Raw genomic sequence first — 26,197 nt, 5'->3', positions numbered from 1 at the left:
CTGAATCACTATATTGTACCCCTGAAACTAATATAATACTGTATGTTAACTATACTGGAATTAAAAAACAACAAACAAAAAAACAATACCCTAGACACTATATTATCCATGAAAACTGCACTCAGAAGTATTAGCATTTATACTAGAAGCCATTATAGAGTTCAAGATAGGTATAAATAATATTTGACTAGATCTTGAAAAATTTCCCCCTAAATTTGGTTAGTTCTTATAACTGGTGACCCAAAGTATAGTAAATAATAAAAATAATCCAATCTGGTAAAATACAGTGAGATTCATTTCAAAAGGACTTTACAGCTCTAAGTAAGTGTTGTGTTAAGAGGACCACTTGCTTTTTGGACCCACAGATCTCCCAAATTTGTTGTTCCTTAGTGGAAACTTACTTCTAAGGGCCAGAAAGGATATTCAACATCCTCCAAATTTTTAGATCCCTATGGTTCGTTTGGGCTGATCTCCTTATTTGTTTGGAATGAGATTAATAAATGTATCTAGATGTTAAGTGAAACAAGTATTATTCATGGGTGCTTCTGTATATCCATACCTATCCTCTACCACATTTTAGTCCATTTCACTGAAATCTTAAAAGAGCACCCAATGGTTTAAATTATAGGCAAAAAATTAGGAACTGGCTCATCTTTTGATCAAAGTCAAAATCACAGATGCAGAGAAATGACAGTTCACTAAGGCCAGCTCTGCAGTGGCTTGTAACTAATAGCAAGGACCTCATGTACCGGTGCCCTAGCTCCTTTCATGTTCACTTGCTATGTTTAATAAAACTAAGCTGTGGCCAGGAGGCTCCCCTGATGCATGGGAGATGTTCTGGGACCACATTTCATGTGACCCAACATCAACAGGACACCTGGGAGGGCAGGCACTCTCCTGGGCGGGGAGAGCACCTGCCCGGTAAGGAGGAGGGAGCTGCTCTCTTACCCTTTCTTGTCCAAAGCAGCCACATCATCTACTCTCATGCCAAAGATGAACAGGTTCTCTTCCCCAGCTTCCTCTGCCATTTCCACATTGGCTCCATCCATAGTCCCGATGGTCAGGGCCCCATTCAGCATGAATTTCATATTGCCTGTCCCTGAGGCTTCAGTGCCTGCGGTGGAAATCTGCTCCGAGAGATCGGTAGCTGGAATGACTGCAAGCAAGTTGTATTAAAAATCAGTGATTCTGTTTCTCTAGACCCGTTTGTATCGCATCTGAGCATTTATCTAGCTAGCCTGTTTTGATCATTAAAGTACCACATGTACATCAAGATAAACATTCATGTGGTATGTAGGAGGATGGCTCTTACTCTTCCCCGGGACGCAGGCAACTGCCTTTTACCATTTTTGATGTGCTGTCTGGGTGGTTACTGCCACAGTGCTGAATAACTGCATGCTTACACTACTGTTTCTTGGCCTGGGAAACTCTTAAGAGCAGCTTCCTGCTCTCTGCTATAAAAGTTGACATTACATTTCTCTTCTCCCTTCTCTTCCTTCCAATTTTTGTTATGGTTTTATTTTTTATTTCTTCTGCTTTATAACTTTATAAAATATATTAAAACTTTTCTTTATTGATCTTTAAAATTCAGGCTCTCCTGACTCTTTCTTTCTAATCTGAGGAAACTGGGTTATCTGGATTCCTTCCACTGCTCACCTCCTCCCTCCCTCTTTCAGCCCAAGCACTTGTGGTGTGCCTGGGGCTAGACACCCAGCCTCTGACCTTTCAGCCTAATTTACACACAAATGAGTGCTGCCAGAAGGTCCCTTTCTCCCACTTTGACTTCAAAGGTCAGGACAAAAATCTGTTTTACTTTGAAGGCTTATTTGTGGATTAGCTATATCTTCATTTGCATCTCTAGGAACCTGGCTCTTTTCTCTTTATGCATACAATCTTAAACAGTAACATCAGAGGACCCAAAAATACCTCAAAAAGGGAAAGGTCTGTTTTCATTTTGGGACTTGGGTGAATGCACAGTTAGCATTTGCATGTGGATGGTGCTTTGTGAGCACATGATGCAAAAAAACAAAGGTCCCAGCAGTAGAGAAAGGGATATTGGCTTTTTGCCAGCCTAACTGTCCCCACGTGGGAACTCCATGCATGATCAGTGCCCATCTAAGCACACATAAGCCTCATGCTTTGCAGCCTGATGTCTGTCTTCATTCCTTGTTGTAACGTGAACAAATGACAGCCCTTCTTTATTCCACGAAGTGACCAGAGGAATGTGAGGGGCTGGGGAATTGGTGTTCTATTGCAAAACTGGAGCTGGGAAGGGAAGACCTTTCCTCTCCTTTGTGGAGCACAGTCTGCACTTTGCCAAAACCTCAGGGCCACTTCCTCCAGCACCCTGCTCTGACTAGCTGGCAGAAAAATGCACTTGCAAATGTAGTCAGTGATATGACTCCAGGGCAGCAATCTTGTGAGTTGGCTCACCTCAGGCTCTTAGCCTAGCCCCTTATTCTTCTATCCTAAGTTACTGGCTCTCTGTGCCCAGCTACCTCACTTTTCCATATCATGTCAACTTTCTCTCAAATTTGCCCTGGCCCCGCATGATTTGTGAAGAAGAAACTACCTTTCTCAGCAAGAGATACTCTGTAGTTCTCCAAGAAGATGACTTTCAACTTGCTTCCAACCATAGGGTCATTGTTCACCACATCTGCCACCGAAGTAATCAGCTTTATGATCATTTTGGCCATGTGATATCCTGGGGCGGCCTTGGAGAAGAATGTCAAACACACTGACAGAATGCAGCCAAGATCAAGTGGAGAAACAGCAAGAGATTAGGGCCCCAAGTCCCCAGTGAATAGAATCAACTTACTTTGCCACCAATTATGACGGTTCTGGGCACAAATAACTTCTTAGGGTCTTTCTTAATGCCTGAAAGAGATTGAGAAGCGGATGGGACTGAGGACAGTTGGCGGCTGGGGTGGTGAGAGCTATGCCAACCGTGAGTGTCGCTTCCACCTCCAGGGGGCATGGTGGCCGAGGGCCTGACTCACGGTTGTACATGGTGACCACATGCAGGCAGTTCAAGAGCTGCCGCTTGTACTCATGGATCCTCTTCACGTGCACATCGAACATGGAGGATGGGTTGATCTTCACTTTGTACTCCTTCTCTAGGAACTGAGAAAACTTCAGCTTGTTCTCCTGTGGAGACAGTGCACAATGAAGGAGCCCTTTGGACTTAGAAGCCTCAGGTGGTCTGTTTTTAAAAACTGGAGCGTGATAAACCCTGAGAACAAGTGCCTCGGAAAGGATCCACCCCGGGAAGCCGCACCTGCTTCACGTTGGCGAGTTCTCGGAGAAAGACGTCATCACCCACGAAGCTATGCAGCTTTGTCAGCTGGCTCAAGTCTTTCACGTAGTCTTCCCCAATTTTCTTTCAGTTTAAAGAAGAGGTGATTTAATCAGGGATGGCAGTCGAGCCCAAATGAGCTGTTTCTGTCAGTCTGGTGAGTGCTTGCACTCTGCTACAGCAAGGATGGCTGACCTACCACACAGCGCACAGGATGGCCATGCTCACAGAAGAGGCTGGGAAGGCCATGTGGGAAGAACACTCTGCTAGTATCTTAAATGTAGTTTCAGTGGCATTAAATGTTAAAAACAGGAAACCTACCTAAACGGGGTAACACGAAACCCAGGTTCTACTAGTTATTTATAAGGTCTTTGTTATTCTCTTTTACTAAATAGCTTTACCATTTGTGTGTCGTATGAGTGCTGTCAGCCAGCTACACAATTTGCAGGTCCCTTGTTTACAAATTAAGAATGTCAAGATGGCTCCAGTGGAGAATTAAGTCAAGTACGGAGCCTGTGGGACAGCACACGTGACATGCTGGTGGCTGACGTAGCGCCTGCAGACTGGGTTCACAAGTGGAAGGGCACTCCTTCCCGGTTACCTCTGCTATTAATTCTGCAAGTCCGGGGTTGCAGAGTAAGAGCCAGCGCCTTGGAGTGATCCCATTGGTTTTATTCTGAAACTTGTCTGGTTCTAGCTCGCTGAAGTCCTTGAATCTGGAGACAGAAGAGACACATCACTGAATATGGCTGAAAGAGTGGGTTTCTGAAACATTCAGAAAGCCAAGTGTAGGCTTTGAAAGACTAAAAGGTGGAGGGAGGAGCTGGCAGCAGCTAAGCTGTCATTCAAAATAGAAACCATCTGCAATTCTAAATAGTTAGAAGAAAAACTCCACATCGAATTACCTCCCTACAATTTCCGGCCTGGCACTGACATATATATAGACCAGACTTTTCATCAGAATAGTTTTGAGTGGCTTTTTTTTTGGGCTCCTAAATCTAGAATTAGGATGGTTCAGAGAGGAAGGCATTTTTTTTTTAAACAAAGGTTATTTTATGTAGAAGAAAATACTTTTGCACATTTTGACGAGGCCTTTTGTTATCCCCAAATGCAAGCCTGCACTGACTAGCATCAGTGCACTGACGGAGCAGCCTTACACTCAGCAGCACAGGAGTGGACACTCACACTTGGGTCTTCACGATGTCTGAGTGGATTTTGGCCACGCCGTTCACAGCGTGGGAGCCCACAATGCAGAGGTGGGCCATGTTGATCCGTTTGCCTCCTTCCTCTTCAATCAGAGACATCCTTCTCAGACGGTCAACATCTTTAGGAAACAAGGCCGCGATTCTCTGGCCAAAGGAAGAGAAAGGCCTTGCTGGCCACTCAGGTTTAAGGCAACACTGACATAATGCTGTTCACTTCCCAAGCAAAACCTCTGGTGGAGCAAATACAAAACTTCACTCCCACAGAGAGGGGTCGGGTTAGCCCTAGGGAGATGCCATCCTCCATTTTAGTCTTTTCAAAAAATGCCTTTAACAGAGCCCTACCCAGACTTGAATACTCTTTATGTATCAATGACCAGAAGATGTTTGGGCCTCCAGTTCAGTAAGAGGGAACACTACGGCTACCCTTAACATCTCAAGACCTCGTTCTCAAAAGGGGTACGAATCTCTAAAAATGACTTACATCTAAATGCTTCTGATTTATCTCATAAATGATTTGCAAATGTCGAGGAAGCAAGTTTTCCACCAGCTCCACGGGCCAGCGCTCCAGGGCCTCTGGAAGCACTGTGTGGTTGGTGTAGGCGAAGGTCTTCTGGGTGATCTCCCAGGCCTGAGGGAAAAGGAGGGGCTTAGCTGCTGTCCTCTGCAAGAAAGGGGCCCATCACACAGAACCAGACATTCCCTCACTCCCGCCAGCCTGCAACGGGACAGTTCAGGTACACAGTAAGACGCACTCGGTCCACCAGGTTCCTGAATGGCCAGAGATTGGGAATTTGTAAGGGGGGCAGGGGGAAGCAGCTATTTGTAAAACTGTCTGATAAAATTGAAGATAATACCCTGAAAAGTTTTCTCTACTATCCTAACATGCCTTTTATTTATAAAATAAGCAAAATTTGAGGAATACAAACAAGTAATGTTCAGAAAAAGCAAAGAGTATATTCAAAATACTGATCTGCAAAGTGGTGGGGACACTTTGAATTAGTTGCATTCTGAGGTTGCAGAGTTTAATTTAGAATCACCTTAGACGCAGAAATGGTAAACACAAGTCTGAGCTACTGAGCTGTGTCCCATTAGAAATGTATTTATTTCTTAATCTTAACTCCACATAAAGCAGCAAGGAGAGAGAAGTGTCAGCACCAGGGCAAACTTTACCTTTAACCACAGGAAGATACCAACAGTAACTTACTTTGAAAAACCGTAAAAGGACCTTTTGGCAAAATCTCTAAACCACACATATTCTAGTTAATTAAAGGAAAAGGAAGCCACACTATCCAGACCTTGGACCAGGGCAATTTTTCAATATCCACAAAAATCCTCATCAGCTCAGGGATGGCGAGTGCGGGGTGCGTGTCATTCAGCTGGATGGCAACCTGTGTGGGGAAAAGGCATCGGTGTGAGGGGGACAGATGGCCTGGGGTCTGCTTCCTTATCCTCGTGCGTGTCTCACAAAGCACCCAACAAAATGCCCACCTTCTGTTGACACACTTTAAGCCTCTCGTACCTACTGAACTGTTTTAGCCGAGAGAGGGTTGAAAATCTGACAGGAAGTCCTGACCCCTTGGTTATCTCTGTCTGTGTTCACAGAGTGAATACTTGCCTGGTCTGGAAAGGCATCAAATGTGGTCTTGGCACTGTCAGTGGAGCCAAACTTGGAGGCTTTGAAACGTCGGATGACATCTTGCAAGGTAGCAGCCACCACAAAGTACTCCTGCTTCAGTCTTAGCTCCTTGCCTTCAAAAAACTTCAAGCCAGAGAGACTGAGTGAGAGCAGCTCACCCTGCTAGGCGTGGCCAAAATATGACAGGGATCTCCCGCCCAGAGAACTTTAGGACTAAAGCTCGTAGGACATCTGGTGGAATATGGCAAGCTGAATATCAAGCATGAGACTTTGTTCTTTCCTGAAACATTATTAAGAAGACAGCAAAGGAGCTTAAAGGAGGCATACAAATAAAAAATGAAGGGAATGGGAGACAAGACAACAGCAACAACCTTTTTGAGGCTGAAAAATAGATGGATAGGTGGGAATTGGGCCAGAAGACTCGGGAAAGCTGAATCTTGACCTGGTAGAGAAGAGCCAAAAAGCAGCTAAATTTATATGCCAAATCTCTGATAGGTTCAGGACTTGGCAGCACTGGGTGCATTTGGAAGTGGAGGTGAAGATGCAGTAAAAGGTGAATCACGAGGGGCACCTGGGCGGCTCAGTTGGTTAAGTATCCAACTCTTGATTTAGGCTCAGGTCATAGTCCCACAGGTTTGTGAGATCCAGCCCCACATCAGGCTCTGCAATGACAGTATGAAGCTTCTGGGATTTTCTCTCCATCTCTGTCCCTCCCTCCACTCTCTCTCTCAAAAACAAACAAACAAACATTTAAAAATAAAAGGTTAGTTGTGACCCTAAGAAGCAGTTGGCCTGAGACTTCACCCACAGTTCCCTGAGCTGAGCGATCTCCTTCCCCAGTGCAGACAGAAGCCAACATTTCTCTGGGGATGGTAACACAGGTTTCTCTGGGCTGGAAGGAAGCAGGGACAGTCAAAAGCAGGGGTCCAATTCTCTACTGAAAATGGGGGAAGGGAGTTAAGGGAAAATTTATGTGCTGAGTTGTCGAGACTCTCAGCTTTCTTCTCCTGATAAAATTTCACAACACAGGCAGCCAATATTAATTCTTCCAGGAAAGAAGCTGCAAGAGCCTTTTCCTGGAGGTGAGAAAGATCAGAACAAAGGGTGCTGCAAGGTTGGACCTCAGCCCAGGGCAAGATCATGGAGATGTGTCAGAGAACTCATGACCGTACCATTGTTTTGAGAGGTTATTTATTTTGAGAGAGAGAGTGAGGGAGGGGCAGAGAAAGAAGGAGAGAGAGAATCCTAAGCAGGCCTCTGCACTGTCAGCTCAGAGCCCAATGTGGGGCTCCATCTCCTGAACTGTGAGATCATGACTTGAGCTGAGATCAAGAGTCAGTCACCTAATCGACTGAGCCACCCAGGAGCCCCTCATGACTGTATTACTGAGGAACTTAGGGAGCACATCTGAGATTCTGGACTTTTCTTACAGGTGATTAGAAGACTTTAAAGAGCTTTAAGCAAGTGAAAAAAATCTAACTAGCTGCAGAGGGAGGACAGAGGAAGAGAGACTAATGTCTGGATGAGGGCTATGGCCAAGATGGGAAGAGAGAATGAGTTTGTTCCTGTAATTACAGTACAAAAATGATTAACTTGTTTTTTTATTTTTTAAATTTATTAACTTGTTTTTATTTAACTGTAATTATAGCACAAAAATGATTTATTAACTTAAAAACAGACATGACCCTGAGAGCTACCTTTTACTTAATGAATTCAGTTAACTTTGCATCCCATGCTAACTTAGTATACTCTGTGAACTGCTATAGATGACTACTTCCAAGTAAAGTTTGGTCCTTACTGAAGACGGGGGGATGAATTTCCAGCCCTTCCAGTTAAATACTTCAGCAGGCTGGGTTTAGCGGGGCAGTACCTGGAAGGATTCTTATATTAACTGACTATGAAATAAGGCCACTTTTTGCTTTTGGTCAGAGATTTTTCTGACGTGTACTGATGTCACAATGTTTCTCTCAAAAGGAAAAATATACCATTAAGTTTCTGAAAATACTATGGCAAAGTTAATCCTCTGTAGAGAATACAGTTTAACACGAAGTGAACACTTGGTCTCAAGGACCATCCTATGTCCCAGTCTCCCTATCCTTCTTTTGTGCCACTTTCCAGAGCAGAGAACTGATCTGGTTGTTCCTGAGACTTCTTATTAAAAGAATAATCATTACAGCTTTAAGAAAATAATTTCACCCATATATAAGGTAGAACTAAGTATATTTAAATCAACTAAAAATCCATAGTGGTCATCTGTGATCCAGTTCCAAGTTTCTTTTTTTTTTTTTTTAAAGATAGCATTTTATTTTTAATGCTTTTATTTATTTTTGAGAGCGAGAGACAGTGTGAACAGGGAAGGATCAGAGAGAGAAGGAGACACAGAATCCAAAGACAGGCTCCAGGCTCTGAGTTAGCTGTCAGCACAGAGCCTAACGCGGGCCTCGAACCCACGAACCGTGAGATCATGACGCTTAACTAAGTGAGCCACCCAGGCGCCCCTGTTCCAAGTTTCTTAAAATAGATTTTTTAAAATTTTAGCTAAGCAATTTTTAGTGTAAAATTAGGGATAATCACCTATAAGATTTTCCAGAGATGAATAAGTGGCATAAGAAACAAATGTTTGCTCCTGGGTCTGCTCCAAGGTCCAGACTCCACCTTGCCTGAGGGCAGAAGGCTGGGCTGAGCCTGTCAGGAAGGGGAAGAGGCCAGGCAGGAAACTTCCAGGGTCTACTGACTCTGTGGAAGAACCTTCCGTTTGGAAATGAAGCAGTGCTTCCCGGTGCTCCCCTTCATCTTTTCTATCCAGGCGTGGTTTTGAAATGTGCATACATAACCTCCCAATTAGTCATGAAGTTACTAGTCAAGGGCAAAATATCAATTCCGATTTCATGACAAATCTGTTTTCCTTACTTGAGTGGGAGGGGCGGGGAAATCTAGCAATTTAGGAGGAGACAGATTACTGTGCACAGAAGAAAACAAACCTATATTGAAGATGTGCTTTATGGGCCATAAAAGGGTACTTCTGAAATAAGCTACTTCTGTTTCTACTGAGAAAGCAAGCTTGACCACTCACATTATCATTGGGATAGAGGACCCGGGAGATGTTCTCGGCCAGATTTCGGTCCAGCACAGCCTGAATGTAGTCTCCAACGTTAACTGAAGGGAAGGTTAGAAAAATGAATAAATAGATAAGGCAGCCACTATTATCGGAGCCCCCTGACCTCACCTGATGCTTGCTGCATGCCATGTGGATGTAGGGATTCCTACAATTCCTGAAGGTTCAAAACGATTTCCACAGACCTCCCTGCTGTGATTTGCATGGGGGCTTAAGAGGGCCAGAAAGAAAAACTGCTTTAAAAATGTCCTCGTATGTGCTCCATAAAATGGCTGCTCAGCCACTGAAGAACTCTGACCAGAAACTCAAGGCTGTTCTCTCAAGCTCAATTTGACTGATTACACACACAAACATGCACCTATACAGAAACCATTTATGCCCCAGTCCCAAGATCCTTGTTCTGTGCCACCTTCAGAGCTGGTGCTGATTTGGTTGCCTCTGAGATAAGAATATTAAGCACACACACACACAGGCATGAGAGCCCAGAATGTACTCACAATCTCTGAGGTTAAAGTCATTCGGGGCTCGAGCGGACCAGAGGCGCATGGTGTTGACGGTGTTGTTCATATACCCGGGCACCGGGGTGTCATATGGCAGGGCCAGGACCACCTGTGGGATTAAACCAAAGCACTGCTCAGTTTCCCATGTGTGGTGACGTCAGCTGGACAATGGGTTGGAAGTTAGCAACTGGATTCTGTTCCTGGCTCTATCACCAACTCAGACTGTGGGGGGCCTAGGCCAAGATGAGGGCCCTAGGACTGGAGGGTAAGTTTTTAAAGGTCCTGTGCAACTTTTCCCACTGGAACAATCTGGGTGGCTGGAACCATCCAGACTGATGGCCCCCTATATCATTCTAGGGGTGATATCCCTTTGTGTCCCTTGCCCTGATGTGGATGCAGATCTTTCATGTTTCAGATTAAGCCACTGTTCTAAGAATAATAAAATATGATGTACGAAGTGACAAATGTGAACCTGTATCCATTAAAAAATAGAAATAGGGTAATTTTAGTGTATGTAATTCAATAATCTGATTTCAAATATAGTGAAAATCAACAAAACAGAAATATATGCAGATAGATTATAAATGACATTTAAAATACTATGCTAGATTTTTCAAGGTTGCATGAAGAAGAGTTATTTTGGTGATCTGACCAATCAGCTGAGATGGGTGTAAGAGGTGAGCTTTGGAAAATTGGTAGCTCGGTCTTTGTAACCGTCATTGAGACTGAGAAGAAGAGGAAGATAATTGTGTTTCACATGAATTAAAATTTATGTGGGAAAAGACTTACTTCTATTCTCTGATTCATCAGTCATGCTCTAAGGAAAGGAAATGACAGATTGACTGGACTGGAGGGTATTAGAGATCACTTAGTGCAACCCACTCACTTTGGCCAAGAGAGGAATGAGGCTGAGAGAGAAATGACTTGCCCAAAGTCAGAGTCAGTCGTAGGGCTGAAACCGAAACACAAAGCTCTTTAATGTGAATTATGAGTGAATGAAGCCATGTAGCCTATATCAATCACATATATTCAGTCATGCTTCCATGAATACCAGGACCTCGAAGTAATAAACCACCCTTCTGCAAACACCTTTTACTAGGAAAGAGAGATCTCTGAAGGTTTTTAAAGTATGCTGTGATCCATCAGGAAAAGTTGTTTACAGAATGGGAGTGAGTCTGGGTTCAAACAGGATGTGTCTTCTGACCCCTGACGTGTAATTGAGGCACCTGAGGAAGTACACTAAGGTGTCCCGTTAGAGAACTTTATGCAGAACTTGGCACCTGGGATGGGAGCTCGAGCCACCAAGGCTGTGCTTTCTTAGGGTTGCTTCCATTATGGTGGAGCTGGAGAGCTAGGGCTTGGATCATGAGCAGTCTTTGATCTCGGGCCCCACCGGCCTGGCTGCTTGCTCTGAGCTACACAGTCGCTGGAGGCTCTTCCCAAGGATCCTCCTCCCTTTCCTTTTTCTCTGCACAGGTGCCATGCCTCCCCCATTTGCCCCCTCCTGTCACTAGTAGCAATTGCCCTAATATGTCATGTGTACTTCTAATTCTCTCTTGCGTCTACTTTCCAGAGGACCAACACTGACACACAAGTGAAATGGATTGCTCGGTTTTCTGGAAGCTGTCCACAACATATGTACACTATGCCTGTCCTCATGCTCTCTGACCTCACCAGTTACAGACCTGGGGCTGATTTGGGTGATGGCTTCCGTAAATCCAGGAAGTGCTGCACAGATTGGGACAGCTCACCTTGTATTACACCTGGCCCATAACCTTGCCTTTGTTGGCATAGAAAAATATAATCTCTCTAATTGAATGTCCGGATATATTATGAAAATGTCTAGAGGTGCTCTGTAAATACAAGGTAGCTCAGCAGTGGGACCTAGTGTAAACAGAATGTTTCCAGGATTCATTGTGTGAACTACATACATTTAAATACGTCATAAGTCACTGGAAGTTTTAGACACCAAAATCTATACCAAATACTTGCTAGTTTAATACCAAATATGTGTGTGAATCCCTCGGGCATATTAATGATTGATTTGTTTACAGCTATCCTGATCATATTTGTAACTGCAACTTAGACTGTATTCTATTGTTTAGAAAAAGAGAGAAACCAATCTTGAAATTATAGTATTAGTTTATCATCCTTTATACCATTATACTATAATGACCTATTGTAGTTTCTAATCTGCTATTTCATATGTGGAAGAAATTCATCCTCAGATAGAAAAATCGTTTTTAAATAGTCTTATTTTTCTGAACTGTGAAAAGCTCTACATCAGTTAGCAGAATGAATTACCAGTTTAAAAAGTCAACCATAAAATGGGTGTTGGTTCTTCTAAAATAAAATTAAGCTTTTTGGAGAATAATCCACAAACCACCTGAAGTTAGCATAACAATACTGAATTTCATTCACAATTTTCTAAATAAAAATATTTACCTGGTCTCTACCATTTCCGTGAAGCTTTTAAAGAATGGCCAGTGACACATCCTTCCCAGCCTGAGACCATATTTATTAGGCAAATATCTCAAGTGGAGCCTCCAAAGATTGGACAATATAGTCTCATAATTAATAGGGGTTATTTATCAGGAAGTAAGAAGACAACCATCACTGGGGATGTTGAGAAGTGAATTGGTCAGCAACATGGCAATGCTCAAATCTAGTGGCAGGATAAATACATATCTATGAATTAAGTACACTTAGATTGACACCAGCATTATTTTTCTAGAAGTGATTTTGCACAAAATAACATTCTGTAAAATTTTATATTATTTTTCTTGACTTTTCAATAAATAAAAATTTTGGCAATATTCTGAATAAATAGTTTTTTGGTTTAAAAAAATTTTTTTAATGTTTTATTTATTTTTGAGAGGGAGAGAAAGAGACAGAGCAAGAGTGTGAGAGGGGGCGGAGAGAAAGGAAGATACAGAATCTGAAGCAGGCTCCAGGCTCTGAGCTGTCAGCACAGAGCCCAACATGGGGCCTGAACCCATAATCTGTGAGATCATGACCTGAGCGAAGTGGGATGCTTAACTGATTTAGCCACCCAGGTGCCCCTAATAAATAGTTTAAAATATTTATCCCTGAGAGGTTGCAAATAAATGTATGGCGATGAGGTGAGGAATGACATTTAAATTTACTTAGTCTTGGTATCAAAAACTTTATATAAGTTTGGAGACCTAAGCATGATAGGATTACAGAATCGATTAATCTCTGATGAAACTGATTGTAAAATAATCCTGAGAAGTCACTTGACCTTGGGGAAATTACTTCTCTTTTGGTCTCACCTCCCTTGTTTCCAAAATGAGTGGGTTCAATAAGAGAAGTAACGGATTTATTTGTAAAAATATACTCTTCAATTATTCAATACACAATGTACTATATCAATATCACACACACATCACACTTTATGCTACATGTTCACTGTGCTATACAGGGCAAAACATTCAGCATGAGGACACTCTGATTACCTGCGTGTCGACCCATTTGGCCCCCGTCTTGGTGTGCTCTACTTTGCCGTAGAAGTGTACAGGCAGCATGAATTCCGGACGGGCTTTCTCCCAGGGGTTTCCATGCCTGAGCCAATCATCTGCCTCTTCTACCTGCAAAAAGGACATGGCTTAGAATTTCTTTTTCAGGAGATGTGGACCTTCAATTATATCAAATCAAAAATATCTTTGACTAAATCAGTGCAAGAATACTGTTTTTGTAAGAAAGAATATTGGTTCTGTAGAACTCAATTCACCATTGTTAATGCATTACGACCTAAATTAACAATAATACTTGATAATACATAACATTTAATCCTTATAACTTTACAGATGGAACTATGATGTTTCCTTTTCTATTTATATTTATTTTTATATTTACTTATTTTTGAGAGAGACCGAGCATGAGCAGGGGAGGGGCAGAGAGAGAGGGAGACACAGAATCCAAAGCAGGTACAGGCTCTGAGCTGTCAGTACAGCCCAGATGTGGGGCTCGAACCCACAGAGAGATCATGACCTGAGTTGGATGCCCAACCGACCGAGCCATCCAGGTGCCCCTGCTGTTTCCTTTTTTAAAGAGGAGGAAATTGTAACTTGCTCAAAATCACACAGATGGTAAATGGTACAGCTGAGATTTGACCTCTGGTCTGTGGGTTCTAGTGCTTGTGTCTTAATATCTGTGAATACAACTGTCTAGCTTGAGGGATAGAGAGAGGCCCTCCAGGGATGTTTATAACTGGATACCTGGACCCGACAAGTCCTACATAATGGTTTCCATCAAGATTCTTTTGCTTAAAATACACAGAATCAGTTAAATACTACTCATAGAGGGGCATCTGGGTGGCTCAGTCATTTAAGCACCTGACTCTTCATTTAGGTTCAGGTCATGATTGGACAGTTCATGAGTTCAAGCCCCACACTGGGCTCTGCATGGACAGCAAGATGGCTGCTTGGTATTTTTCTTGCTCTCTGCCCCTCCCCCATTCACTCGCTATCTGATAAATAAAAAAAAAATAAATAAATAAAAATTAAAAAAAGTAATACTACGAATAGAAAGCTCTCTTAAGAAAGCTTATTTCAATATAGATATAAGATACTATTATATTTTGTAGTCTTTGTTTAATTTAATCCTTTCATAATTCTGACCTGATAATGACCTATTAATTACGGTTCATTTTGAAAATAATATACACTAATATGTAAAGAATTTGTTTTCTTGACAATTTTAACATTTTCCCATGTATTTATGTTAATTTATAACACCATATTTCTTTAAAAATTTTTTAAAATCATAATTTGTAGGATTTTAAATCATGTTTGGATATGTATGTATGCACATCAAATGAATTTTGGTTTGCAACAAACATGCCAAAACAAGAAAAAACACATTGGAGAGGGGGATGTATTTTTAAAGTAAAGATATTATTAGTGAAACCTTTAAAATATTACATATATTAAAATTTTTAATTATATTTTCACAAGAAAGTAGGGGTAAGTGTTTTTCATGCAAAGTGCTCTAGTCAAAAGAGATTACCCCAAATATGGTTACTTTACCTATTTGATTCCTCACCTTCCCAGAATTCTTAGAAAACTTAGCTTTATTTTAAGAGGATTTTGTTTATGATTTATGGGACACTGCTGGATGTTTCATGACTCCCACCTAAATACAAGTTCAATGCCTATCCCAGGCACAGTGCAGAGAGAAAGAAATACACTGTTTTTTGAGATATTAGACAAAACACTTATGTCAACAGATAGAAAAGCAAATACACATTCATTTATGCAAACATTATGACTTTATGTCAAGAAAGCCAGTAAGCTATTCATTAATGCTAAATATCTGCATAATGGTGAATCAAAAGGGGACTTGTAGAAACAACATCTATAGGTAGTAGATCTGGGAGTGAGAGAGACACTAGAGGCAGGATGTATCACATGTAAGGTGAAGCCTAGGGAAGACCAGAGCGAGGTTTGAGTTAATCAGCTAATCAAACCTCATTAGAAGGCAGAGTCTCAGTCAGTCTGAGAGGAGGTCTAAAACTCCACCTCTATGCAGCCGCTCTGGAAAACAGTGAGGAGGTTCCTCAAAAATTAAAAGTAGAACAGTGTGGAGGTTCTTCAAAAAATTAAAATAGAACTACCCTATGACCCTATGACTATTAGGAATTTACCCAAGGGATACATGCATACTCAAGAGTGCTGATGCACAGGGGCACATGTACCCCAATGTTTACAGCAGCGCTCTCAACAACAGCCGAATTATAGAAAGAGCCCAAATGTCCATCAACTGATGAATGGATAAAGGTGTGGTTTATACATACAATAGAATACTACTTGGCAATGAGAAAAATGACATTTCACTTATATGTGGATCTTGAGAAACTTAACAGAAGGCCATGGGGGAAGGGAAGGGGAAAAAAAATAGTTACAGAGAAGGAAGGAGGCAAACCATAAGAGACTCAAATACAGAGAACAAACTGAGGGTGGATGAGAGGTGGGGGGAGAGGGGAAAATGGGTGATGGGCATTGAGGGCACTTGTTGGGATGAGCACTGGGTGTTGTATGTAAGACAATTTGACGAAAAAATAAAACTGCATTAAAATGTTTTTTAAATAATTATATTTGAGAGTGAGAGTGAGATTGAGAGAAAGAGAGAGAGGGAGGGAGGGAGAGAGAGAGAGGTAGAGAGCACAAGCACGAACGAGGGAGGGGCAGAGGGAGAGGGAACACAGAATTCAAAGCAGGCTCCAGGCTCTGAGCTGTCAGTACAGAGACCAACGCGGGGCTCAAACCCACAAACTGTGAGGTCATGACCTGAGCCGAAGTCAGAGGCTCAACCAACTGAGCCACCCAGACATCTCTGAAATTTTGCATTTTAACAAGTCTTCTGGGGCTCCATGGTGCAACCAGGAGCTATATGGTGATACAAACTTGGTAACTGCAACTCAGAATTTACCCTTCCACTTATTCTAGTCAGAAAGAGAACATCAAAAAATGACATAAAAATTTAACAAGGAAATGGTTTAAATTTAGCAGATGATAAGCTGGTTAAGTCTAGCTTGTGTTGATAGCTAGAAATGCTACACAAATAAATAAGCATATCCACAAAGGATCAAAACATCCTGAGTTACAAAACACTTCATGCTGCACTTAGGCAAGGGAAGGCTGGGGGTTTTCAAACACTGGTTAGTGTGAACACTGCTTCCTGTAACAGGAAGAAACTTCATTTCAGCACTGGAGACTGTTGTAAAACCTACCTGAAGGCATTACACGAAATAGGACAATGAGGCAGAAACAGCTTGCCTCAAAAATCATGTGTATAAAAGACCTGACACTATTTTCTGCTGAGAAATGCAGTAAGATCCGATTGTTTTGCCCTCAAGCAGTGTGAAATGCTCTCACCAGTCAGCATGTTACTCGTAATGCCATCAAATGTTGGTCTTTTTAATTTTCCCCTGGTGAAGAATGGCTGATTTCAAATCCACTGGGTTAACAAGTTCTGTAGGAAGACAGACTTCCTAGCCTGCTGTTCTTTATTTCGAGTCTCTTCCTGATTTGGTATGGAACCGGTTAATGATTTCCTCAATTTCACAAAGCTTGTTTTTAAGGTAAATTGAACAACATTTCATAACCACAGGCTGGTCTGAACAGATGAGAGGGGAAAAGGAGAACTGCCCCCTCACCCCCATGAAATCCTCAGAAGCTGCAGAATGGAGATAAACTCTTCTCTACCTTGCTTTCTTTCAATGAATCAACAAACTGGTCTGTACATTAAGATTTCCATGTGGCCACTGACCCCTGAATGCACCAACATGCTGAGCCATGTAAAGGGCAGGGTCAGGATGGGAGAAGACCTTTCATTTTTGTCCAAGGGGGGCTGATGGATCTGAACATCCCACATGAAAGAGAATGGAGACAAAGCAAGCGTGGGTCTGTGGAGGAAGGAGCAGTGCTCCTGTCAGGGGTGGAGCGATGGGGAGGGAGCACAGCCTCGACTTGGCGTCTTCCTAGAGGAATTACTCAATGGGATCTGTATTCCAGCTAGCATGGAAGCAGAGGTCAGGTCGGGGAACCCTGCGAGTGACAGAATTCTAAGAAATGCTTTCCCCTTCGACTGTGGGACACACAGGACGTGAAGAACAAGTGAGCAAACAAACTTTGCTTTCTGATAGTACAAAAAACTGAAAACTGTTTCTGGGGGGACACCACAAATTCAGCAGTGGTAACTAGAAGCTTTCTGAGCAATGTGAATTGTGCATGACTAGTTAAAGCAGGCGTGGCACATGTTCTGAGACAAACAAGGGTTGATTCAACCCTGAGACACCTACTGTGAGCACTCTTCTACTCAGAGCCTTGGTATGTGACTGTTACACTTCAACGTGAGGCTGTTGCAATGGTCTTTCCCTCCTTCTTCCCAGGGGCCAATTATTTTCATATAAGACTATTACTGATCAAATTTCAATTGTCCCCATTAGAGTTCAAGGTAAGGCAAGAATTTTGGCAATAAAATTATTTTCCTGGGGTTCCTGGGTGGCTCAGTCAGTTGAACGTGTCTGACACTTGATGTTGGCTCAAGTCATGGTCCCAGGGTTGTGGGATGAGCCCCTCTTTGGTCTCCATGCTGAGCAGGAAGCCTGCTTAAGATTCTCTCTTTCTCTCTCTCTCTCCCTCCCCCTCAGCCCCTCTCCCTGCTTTCATACTTACTTTCTCGCTCTTTCTAAAATAAAAATAGATAAATCAATAAATTGAATTGTCTTCTTTAGGGGGTTCACAATGAATACTTTAGTACTGCAAATGTTCCTTGTAGAGACAGACTTCAAAAACTACAAGCCCCTTAACCTTTAAAAATCTTCCCAATATGTGCCATTTTCTTCAGCCTTCTCCCCGTAGGAGCAATGTTGTAGCTGATGTGTGGGGAAATGCCTATATCCTCAAAAGATATGCTTTCCTGGAAGATATTTTTTGTTCTTTTATAGAAACGGCTTCCTTTTTAACTGGTACAATGTAATTTATGTTTACCCTTTAAAATCCCATCACAGTAAACAACGGATATGATAAATAACATTATGAGTTTTTCCTAAGTTTCAAGTCATAGTGAGAGCAGTGATGATGGCCAGTGAGGTCCCCTTTGGAGACTACTGAAAGTCATATAGTCTCTCCTTTCCATGAACACTAGAAATATAAACTTCCAGGATCTGATAGGAGAGAAAGGGAAGGTGTCCTGGAATAAGACCATTTAAAAGTAGCAAAGGTAGCAGGTATGATTTTAAAAGAGTGAACTTACATAAAATCCTGGGGAAAATGCACTTGAAAAAAATTTTTTGAGGCTGATTTGCTGAGTTTCTCTTAAATTTTTCACAGAACAGTAAAGACATAAGAAAGGAAGTCCTTAAACATTTTAAGGTATAATGAATGCCATGCTTTCTTTCAAAGACTAAGAATACCAGGTATTGCTTGGTCAGGTTGTGCCCAAATGTTGGCCATTCTAGAAATGCCTGTTAAGCTAGGCTTCTCACAGTGTAACTGTAGCTTACTTACTCTAGCTTACTTCATTGTGGAAGGGAGCTAATTATCTTGTTTTTACAACTTTTATGATTATAAGATACACATATCTTGTGAAATATGAGTCATGTTGGAGAGCAAATATAGGATAGTAAAAGTCATCTGTAATCCTATCTCCCAGAGATAATTACTGTTGAAGCTCTGATGTACTTTTTCTGTAATTTTTTTCTTTATCTTTTTCCCTTCTTTTGAAAATCCATATGATTCCACACCTCTTTTCTTCAACTAACATAAATAATTTCCCATCTTGTTAAAATTAATCAAAATATAATAATTATATTGATATTTTATTATACAATACACAATTAAATTAAATTATCCTCTTTTTCTTAGGCAGAATTATCACTTTTTTGAGTGCCTATCTGTGTATCAGGCATTTTACATATCTTCACAATAGTTTCATGAAGCTGGTATCTCCATTTTACAAGTGAGAAAGCTGAGGATCAGAAAGGTCAGGTAACCTAGTCAAAGCAACACACCTCATAAGTGTAATAAGTAGCAATTAGGCCTCAAATTAGAAATTAGATCTGTTATGACCTAAATGTTTTTTTCTACACAATGCTGCCTCCTAATTCATTCAAGGATTGCTAAGGGGTGCCTAGGTGGCTCAGTCGGTTAAGTGTCTGACTTTGGCTCAGGTCCTGATCTCACAGTTTGTGAGTTTAAGACCCTCATTGGGCTCTGTACTGACAGCTCAGAGCCTGGAGCCTGCTTCACATTGTGTCTCCTGCTCTCTACCCCTCCCTGGCTCATGCTCTGTCTCTCTCTCTCTCTCTTAAAAATAAATAAAACATTAAAAAATTTTTATTTAGGGATAGCTAAGATATATTGGTCCTTAACAAAATTTGGAAGTGTGTCTTTCAATGTGTTTATCTCTCAATATGTTCCCAATAGTCTCCTTCTGAGACTTTGTCCTTGGTGCATTCTCTCCTCACATGCAAACCTTTTAGTTCCTTCCTCCTTGGCTCAGAAGAGTGTCAAAATACTGAGGGATGGAGAGAGAATGGCGTTGACACTAAGCTTATTCTCATCCTTCCTCTCCCCTAGGATAAGCTCTGGCCTATGTCCTCCCGTCCAACCCTGGGCACTCAGCCCTCAGACTGACTCATGGAGGTGAGGGAGGGTCTCAGAGAATGTGGGCTTTTTGGAAAATAAATCAAGTATCCTTTTGTCAATGATGTGATACAGGGGAAAAAGATAGGGGGAGAGAAAGCCTAAATCACACTTAGCATCAGGGAAGAGTGTCCACACCAGGGCTGGTCATAGGCTCAAAGAATTACCAAAGATATAAGAAACTAGCACCCAAGAATCCCATTTGATTATACAAAAACCAAATGAGTCATTTGTATCAACTGACTACTATTTGTGCAAATATCTGTGGAGCACTATAATTATGTATATTAAATATATGCCAGAATTATTTAATAGTTATAAAATTGCCTGCTTGCATCTTACGAAAAATTAGAACACTGAAGTCATGTGTCTTGTATGATAAGCATATTAAGGAGAGTAAGACTGAGTGTAGAGAAAATCTGGGGTTATCAACCCATGTTTGCCAGCAGTGTGATCTGAGGTAACTCTACTTAAGAGTCTCAGTTTTCTCAGGATGCTGGGTGGCTCAGTCAGTTAAGCACCCGACTCTTGATTTTGGCTCAGGTCATGATCTCATAGCTGGTGAGTTAGAGCCCTGCAGGGGGTCTCTGTGCTGACAGCGAGGAACCTGCTTGGGATTCTCTCTCTCTCTCTCTCTCTCTCTCTGCTCCTCCCCTGCTCTCTCTCTCTCTCACTTTCTCTCAAAATAAATAAATAAACATTAAAAGAAAAAGAGTCTCTGTTTTCTCACCTATAAAACGGCAACACATTTCCTACCATCAAGAATTACGGGGGAAGATCATATGTCAAAAACTGTGCTCCTCCATTTTGCATGCTGCAGAGAACAGACATTGTACACTGTCAGTGGTCCACATTCAGGTGTCAGTGATAAATATTTTCAGAGTATTCTCATGAGTCAGGTACTATGTGAGGTGCTCTATGGATCTGGTGCTGAATGATACTGGTACTCTGCTCTTAGGGAACTCACATCCCAAAGGGGAAAGACTCATCGTTTTCAGCGATGTCAATTAATGCCAGAGAAATGCGTAAAGCTCTATATTAAGCATCTGTACATTATAAATCACTCAGAATGCTATGAAGGAGAAGTATTTTTAATAACAAAATTTTGAAAGATGGCTCACACACATACCTGCCATCCATCTCGGATCTTCTGATTAAAGATTCCATATTCATATCGAATGCCATATCCATAGGCTGCAAGTCCCAAGGTTGCCATGGAATCCAAGAAGCAGGCTAAATTACAGAGGACACAGGCGAGAGGCAGAGTCATCAAGGTCAATCCAAATTTTATCTTTCTTTAAAAAACACGGCAGTCACAAGACATTTTTTTTCTGAAAAACCACACGTATATTTTACATTTTTTAATGTTTATTTTTGAGTGAGTTAGAGAGGGAAAGAGAGAGACAGAGAGAGAGAGAGAGAATGAATGAGTTGGGGAAGGACAGAGAGAGAGAGGGAAAAACAGAATCTAAAATCCACAGAGCTGGCGTGGGGTGTGAACTCGTCAATTGTGAGATCATGACCTGAGCTGAAGTTGGACACTTAACGAACTAAGCCACCCAGGCACCCCATTTTTTAAACTGTTTATTTTTTATAGTATATCATCAGGTTGGTTTCCACAGAACACCCAGTGATCATCCCAACAAGTGCCCTCCATCATGCTCATTACCCCTTTTCCCCTCCCCCACCTCCAGCAACCCTCAGTTTGTTCACAGTATTTAGAAGTCTCTTATGGTTTGTCTCCTTTCCTCTCACTATTTTTTCCCCTTTGCCTCCCCCATGGTCCTGTTAAGTTTCTTCTGTTGCACATATGAGTGAAAACATGTGATATCTGTCCTTCTCTGCCTGACTTAGCATAACACCATCAAGTTCCATCCATGCTGCTACAAATGGCCATATTTCATTCTTCCTCATTGCCATATAGTACTCAATTGTATATATATGCCACATCTTCTCGATCCATTCATCAGTTGATGGACATTTTAGCTCTTTCCATAATTTGGCTATTGTTGAAAGTGCTGCTATGAATATTGGGGTTCATGTACCCCTATGCATCAGTACTTCTGTATCCCTTGGATAAATCCCTGGCAGTGCTATTGCTGGGTCATAGGGCAGTTCTATTGTTAATTTAAAAAAATTGTTTTAAAATGCTTTATTTATTTTTGATACAGAGAGAGACAGAGCATGAGAGGGGGAAGGGCAGAGAGAGAAGGAGACACAGAACTGAAGCAGGTTCCAGGCTCTGAGCTAGCTGTCAGCACAGAGCTTGATGCAGGGCTTGAATCCACGAACGTGAGATCTGACCTGAGCCGAAGTTGGAGGCTTAACCGACTGAGCAACCCAGGTACCCCTATTGTTAATTTTTTGAGGAACCTCCACACTGTTTACCAGAGCAGCTATACCAGTTTACATTCCCACCAAGAGTGTAGGAGGGTGCCCGTTTCTCCAAATCCTTGCCAGCATCTATAGCTTCCTGATTTGTTCATTTTAGCCACTCTAACCAGCATGAGGTGGTATCTCAGTGTGGTTTTGATTTGTATTTCCCTGATGATGAGTGACACTGAGCAACGTTTCATGTGCCTGTTGGCCATCCGGATGTCCTCTTTGGAGAAATGTCTGTTCATGTCTTCTGCCCATTTATTCACTGGATTATTTGTTTTACAGATGTAGAGTTTGGTGAGTTTTTTATAGTTTTGGATATTAGCGCTTTATCCATTATTTCATCTACAAAGATCTTTTCCCATTCCATTAATTGCTGGTTAGTTTTGTTGATTGTTTCCTTTGCAGTGCAGAGGCTTTTTATCTTGATGAGGTCCCAAAAGTTCATTTTTGCTCTTGATTCTCTTGCCTTTGGAGATGTGTTGAGTAGGGAATTGCTGCCATTGAGGTCAAGGAGGCTGTTTCCTGCTTTCTCCTCTAGGGTTTTTATGGTTTCCTGTCTCACATTCAGGTCCTTCATTCATTTTGAGTTTATTATTGTGTATCGTGTAAGAAAGTGGTGCAGTTTCATTCTTCTGCATGTTGCTATCGAGTTCTCCCAGCACCATCTGTTAAAGAGGCTGTCTTTTTTTTTTTTTTCCCCATTGGATACTCTTTCCTGCTTTGTCAAAGATTAATTGCCCATACATTTGTGGGTCCAGTTCTGGGCTCTCTATTCTATTCCATTGGTCTATGTGTATGTTTTTGTGCCAATACCATACTGTCTTGATGACTATAGGTTTGTAGTAGAGGCTAAAGTCTGGGATTGTGATTCCTCCCGTTTTGGTTTTCTTCTTCAATATTACTTTGGCTATTCAGGGTCATTTGTGGTTCCATACAAATTTTAGGATTGTTTATTCTAGCTTTGAGAAGAATGCTGGTGCAATTTTGATTGGGATTACACTGAATGTGTAGATTGGGTAGTATTGACATTTTAACAATATTTATTCTTCCAACCCATGAGCATGGAATGTTTTTCTATTTCTTTGTGTCATCTTCAATTTCCTTCATAAGTTTTCTATAGTTTTTATCATACAGATCTTTTACATCTTTGGTTAGGTTTACTCCTAGGTATTTTATGGTGTTTTGCACAACTGTGAATGGGATCAGTTTCTTGATTTCTCTTTCTGTTGCTTCATTATTGGCATATAAAAATGCAACCAATTTCTGTATGTTGATTTTGTACCCTGTTGTCGGGGCCGCCAAGTTTTCTGTCTGCCTCAGGCAAGGATTATCACTCTCCGGAGAGTGAACCAGCAAACAAGATTTGCATCTACAGGCTGGAGACTGCCATTTCCTGGTCAAAATAACTTTGGCGTCTGTCATGCTGGGCCAGACTGGAGTGGCCAAGGTGCACAAAAGATCAAAACCGTATTTTGGATTATTCAGTGCTAACTCCCCCCTTCCCAGCATTGCTCAGGCAAATCTGGGCATTTCTTTTGATATTCATTTGACTCTGTTTACCTGGTAACTGACCTTGGTCAGCTGCTTTGTTTTCCCGCCTTAAAACCTTTATAAATGACAGTTTTCTGAATAAAGCTCTCACTCTCTTTTGCCTGATAGAAAACCGTGAGTGCTGTCTTTACTCTCTGCGTCTCCCTCTCCCTCCTGCCCTTTTTCTCTCCCTCCCTCAGGAGGACCCGGGACGGAGGCACGCTCAAAGCTGGGGACGAGCGTGCCTAGACCTGGCAAGCTAGCGCACCGCGGCACCGCAAGTGCCGTCCCAGCTTGGGATGAAAGCAGACGGGGCGGACGAGCCAGACCCGGCCTCTGGGCTATGACACCTGTGACTTTGCTGAATTCATGGATCAGTTCTAGTAGGCTTCTGGTGGAGTTTGTCAGGTTTTCCATGTAGAGTATCATGTCATCTGTGAAAAGTGAAAGTTTGACTTCATCTTTGCCAATTCTGATGCCTTTTATTTCCTTTCGTTGTCTGATTACGGATGCTAAAACTTCTAGCACTATGTTAAACAACAGTGGTGAGAGTGGACATCCCTGTCATGTTCTTGATCTTAGGGGGAAAGCTCTCTGTTTTTCTCCATTGAGGTTGATATTAGCTGTGGGCTCTTCATAAGTGGTTTTATGATGTTTAAGCAAGTTTCTTCTATTCTGACTTTCTCAAGGGTGTTTTTAAAGAAAGGATACTGTATTTTGTCAAATGCTTTTTCTGTATCTATTGACAGGATCATATGGTTCTTATCCTTTCTTTTGTTAATGTGATGTATCACATTGATTGATTTGCAAATATTGAACCAACCCTGTAACCCAGGAATGAATCCCACTTGGTCATGGTGGATAATTCTTTTTAGATGCTGTTGAATTTGAATTGCTAATATCTTGTTGAGGATTTTTGCATCCGTATTCATCAAGGATACTGGCCTGTAGTCCTCTTTTTTGGTGGGGTTTCTGTCTGGTTTGGGAATCAAAGTGATGCTGGCTTCATAGAATGAGTTCAGAAGTTTTCCTTCTATTTCTATTTTTTGGAATAACTTGAGAAGAATGGGTATTAACTCTGCTTTAAATGTCTGGTAGAATTCCCCAGGGAAGCCATCTGGCCCAAGGCTCTTATTTGTTGGGAGATTTTAGATAACTGATTCAATTTCTTCACTAGTTCTGGGTCTATTCAGATTTCCTCTCTCTTTCCACCTGAATTTTGGTAGTGTGTTTGTTTAGAAATTTATCCATTTCTTCTAGGCTGTGCAGTTTGTTGGCATATAATTTTTCATAATATTCCCTGACAATTCCTTGTATTTCTGAGGGATTGGTTGTAATCCATTTTCATTCGTGATTTTGTCTACTTGGGTGCTCTCTGTTTTCTTTTTGAGAAGCCTGGCTAAAGGTTTATCAATTTTGTTTATTTTTTCAAAAATCAACTCTTGGTTTCACTGATTTGTTCAACTGTTTTTTTTTTTTGTTGTTGTTTTTGTTTTTTGTTTTTTTAAATTCTATATTGTTTATTTCTGCCCTGCTCTTTATTATTTCTCTCCTTCAGCTGGTTTAGGCTGTTCTTGCTGCTCTGCTTCTAGTTTCTTTAGGTGCACTGTTAGTTTTTGATTTGCACTTTTTCTAGTTTCTTGAAATAGGCCTGGATTGCAATATACTTTCTTCTTAGGACTGCCTTTGTCACATCCACAGAGTTTGGATTGTTGTATTTTCATTTTCATTTGTTTCCATACATTTTAAAATTTCTTCTCTAACTGCCTGATTGGCCCATTCATTCTTTAGTAGGGTGTTCTTTAACCTCCATGTTTTTGGAGGTTTTCCAGACTTTTTTCCTGTGATTGATTTCCAGTTTCATAGCATTATGATCTGAAAGTGTGCCTGGTATGATCTAAATTCTTTTATATTTATTGAGGGCTGCTTTATGACCCAATTTGTGATCTATCTTGGAAAATGTCCCATGTGCACTTGAGAAGAAAGTAAATTCCATAGCCTCAGGATGTAGAGTTCATAAGTCTCTTGTAGTCAGCAAATAGATGGATCTTGTTTTTTATCCATTCTGATACCCTATGTCTTTTGATTGGGGCATTTAGTCCATTTACATTCAGTGTTCTTATTGGAAAATATGGGTTTAGAGTCTTTGTGTTCTCTGTAGGATTTATCCTTGTAGTGGTGTCTCTGGTACCTTGTGCTCCTTGCAACATTTCCCTTATAGAATCCTGCTCAGGTTTTCTTGTAGGGCTGGTTTAGTGGTGATGAATCCCTTCAATTTTTGTTTGTTTGGGAAAACCTTTATCTCTCCTTCTATTCTCAATGACAGGCTTGTTGGATAAAGGATTCTTGGCTGCATGTTTTTTTT

At 41.4% G+C, this 26,197-nt stretch overlaps 1 protein-coding gene across 14 annotated transcripts in view; it reads right to left on the bottom strand.

The window, feature by feature from the left end:
• The window catches only part of PYGL (glycogen phosphorylase L), a 77,787-nt gene that overhangs the window by 37,753 nt on the left and 13,837 nt on the right, over positions 1-26,197 (bottom strand). For all 14 annotated transcript variants that reach the window (XR_003913444.1, XR_003913445.1, XR_003913446.1 and 11 more), the window contains exons 4-17: positions 21,050-21,153; positions 13,228-13,359; positions 9,749-9,860; positions 9,210-9,292; positions 6,116-6,259; positions 5,796-5,888; positions 4,982-5,128; positions 4,481-4,644; positions 3,897-4,011; positions 3,278-3,379; positions 3,000-3,147; positions 2,819-2,877; positions 2,573-2,714; positions 949-1,156 (exon numbers count right to left, since the gene is read on the bottom strand). Coding sequence is in view for 11 of the 14 variants with exons in the window: in XM_029952346.1 (XP_029808206.1) it covers positions 949-1,156; positions 2,573-2,714; positions 2,819-2,877; positions 3,000-3,147; positions 3,278-3,379; positions 3,897-4,011; positions 4,481-4,644; positions 4,982-5,128; positions 5,796-5,888; positions 6,116-6,259; positions 9,210-9,292; positions 9,749-9,860; positions 13,228-13,359; positions 21,050-21,153 (1,753 nt within the window). In the remaining 3 variants the exon portion in view is untranslated. The remainder of the gene's footprint in view (positions 1-948; positions 1,157-2,572; positions 2,715-2,818; positions 2,878-2,999; positions 3,148-3,277; positions 3,380-3,896; positions 4,012-4,480; positions 4,645-4,981; positions 5,129-5,795; positions 5,889-6,115; positions 6,260-9,209; positions 9,293-9,748; positions 9,861-13,227; positions 13,360-21,049; positions 21,154-26,197) is intronic.

Source organism: Suricata suricatta, chromosome 9 (assembly GCF_006229205.1).
Source record: "Suricata suricatta isolate VVHF042 chromosome 9, meerkat_22Aug2017_6uvM2_HiC, whole genome shotgun sequence".
Classification (NCBI taxonomy): Eukaryota; Metazoa; Chordata; class Mammalia; order Carnivora; family Herpestidae; genus Suricata; species Suricata suricatta.
This window is presented reverse-complemented; position numbering and strand designations above follow the sequence as displayed.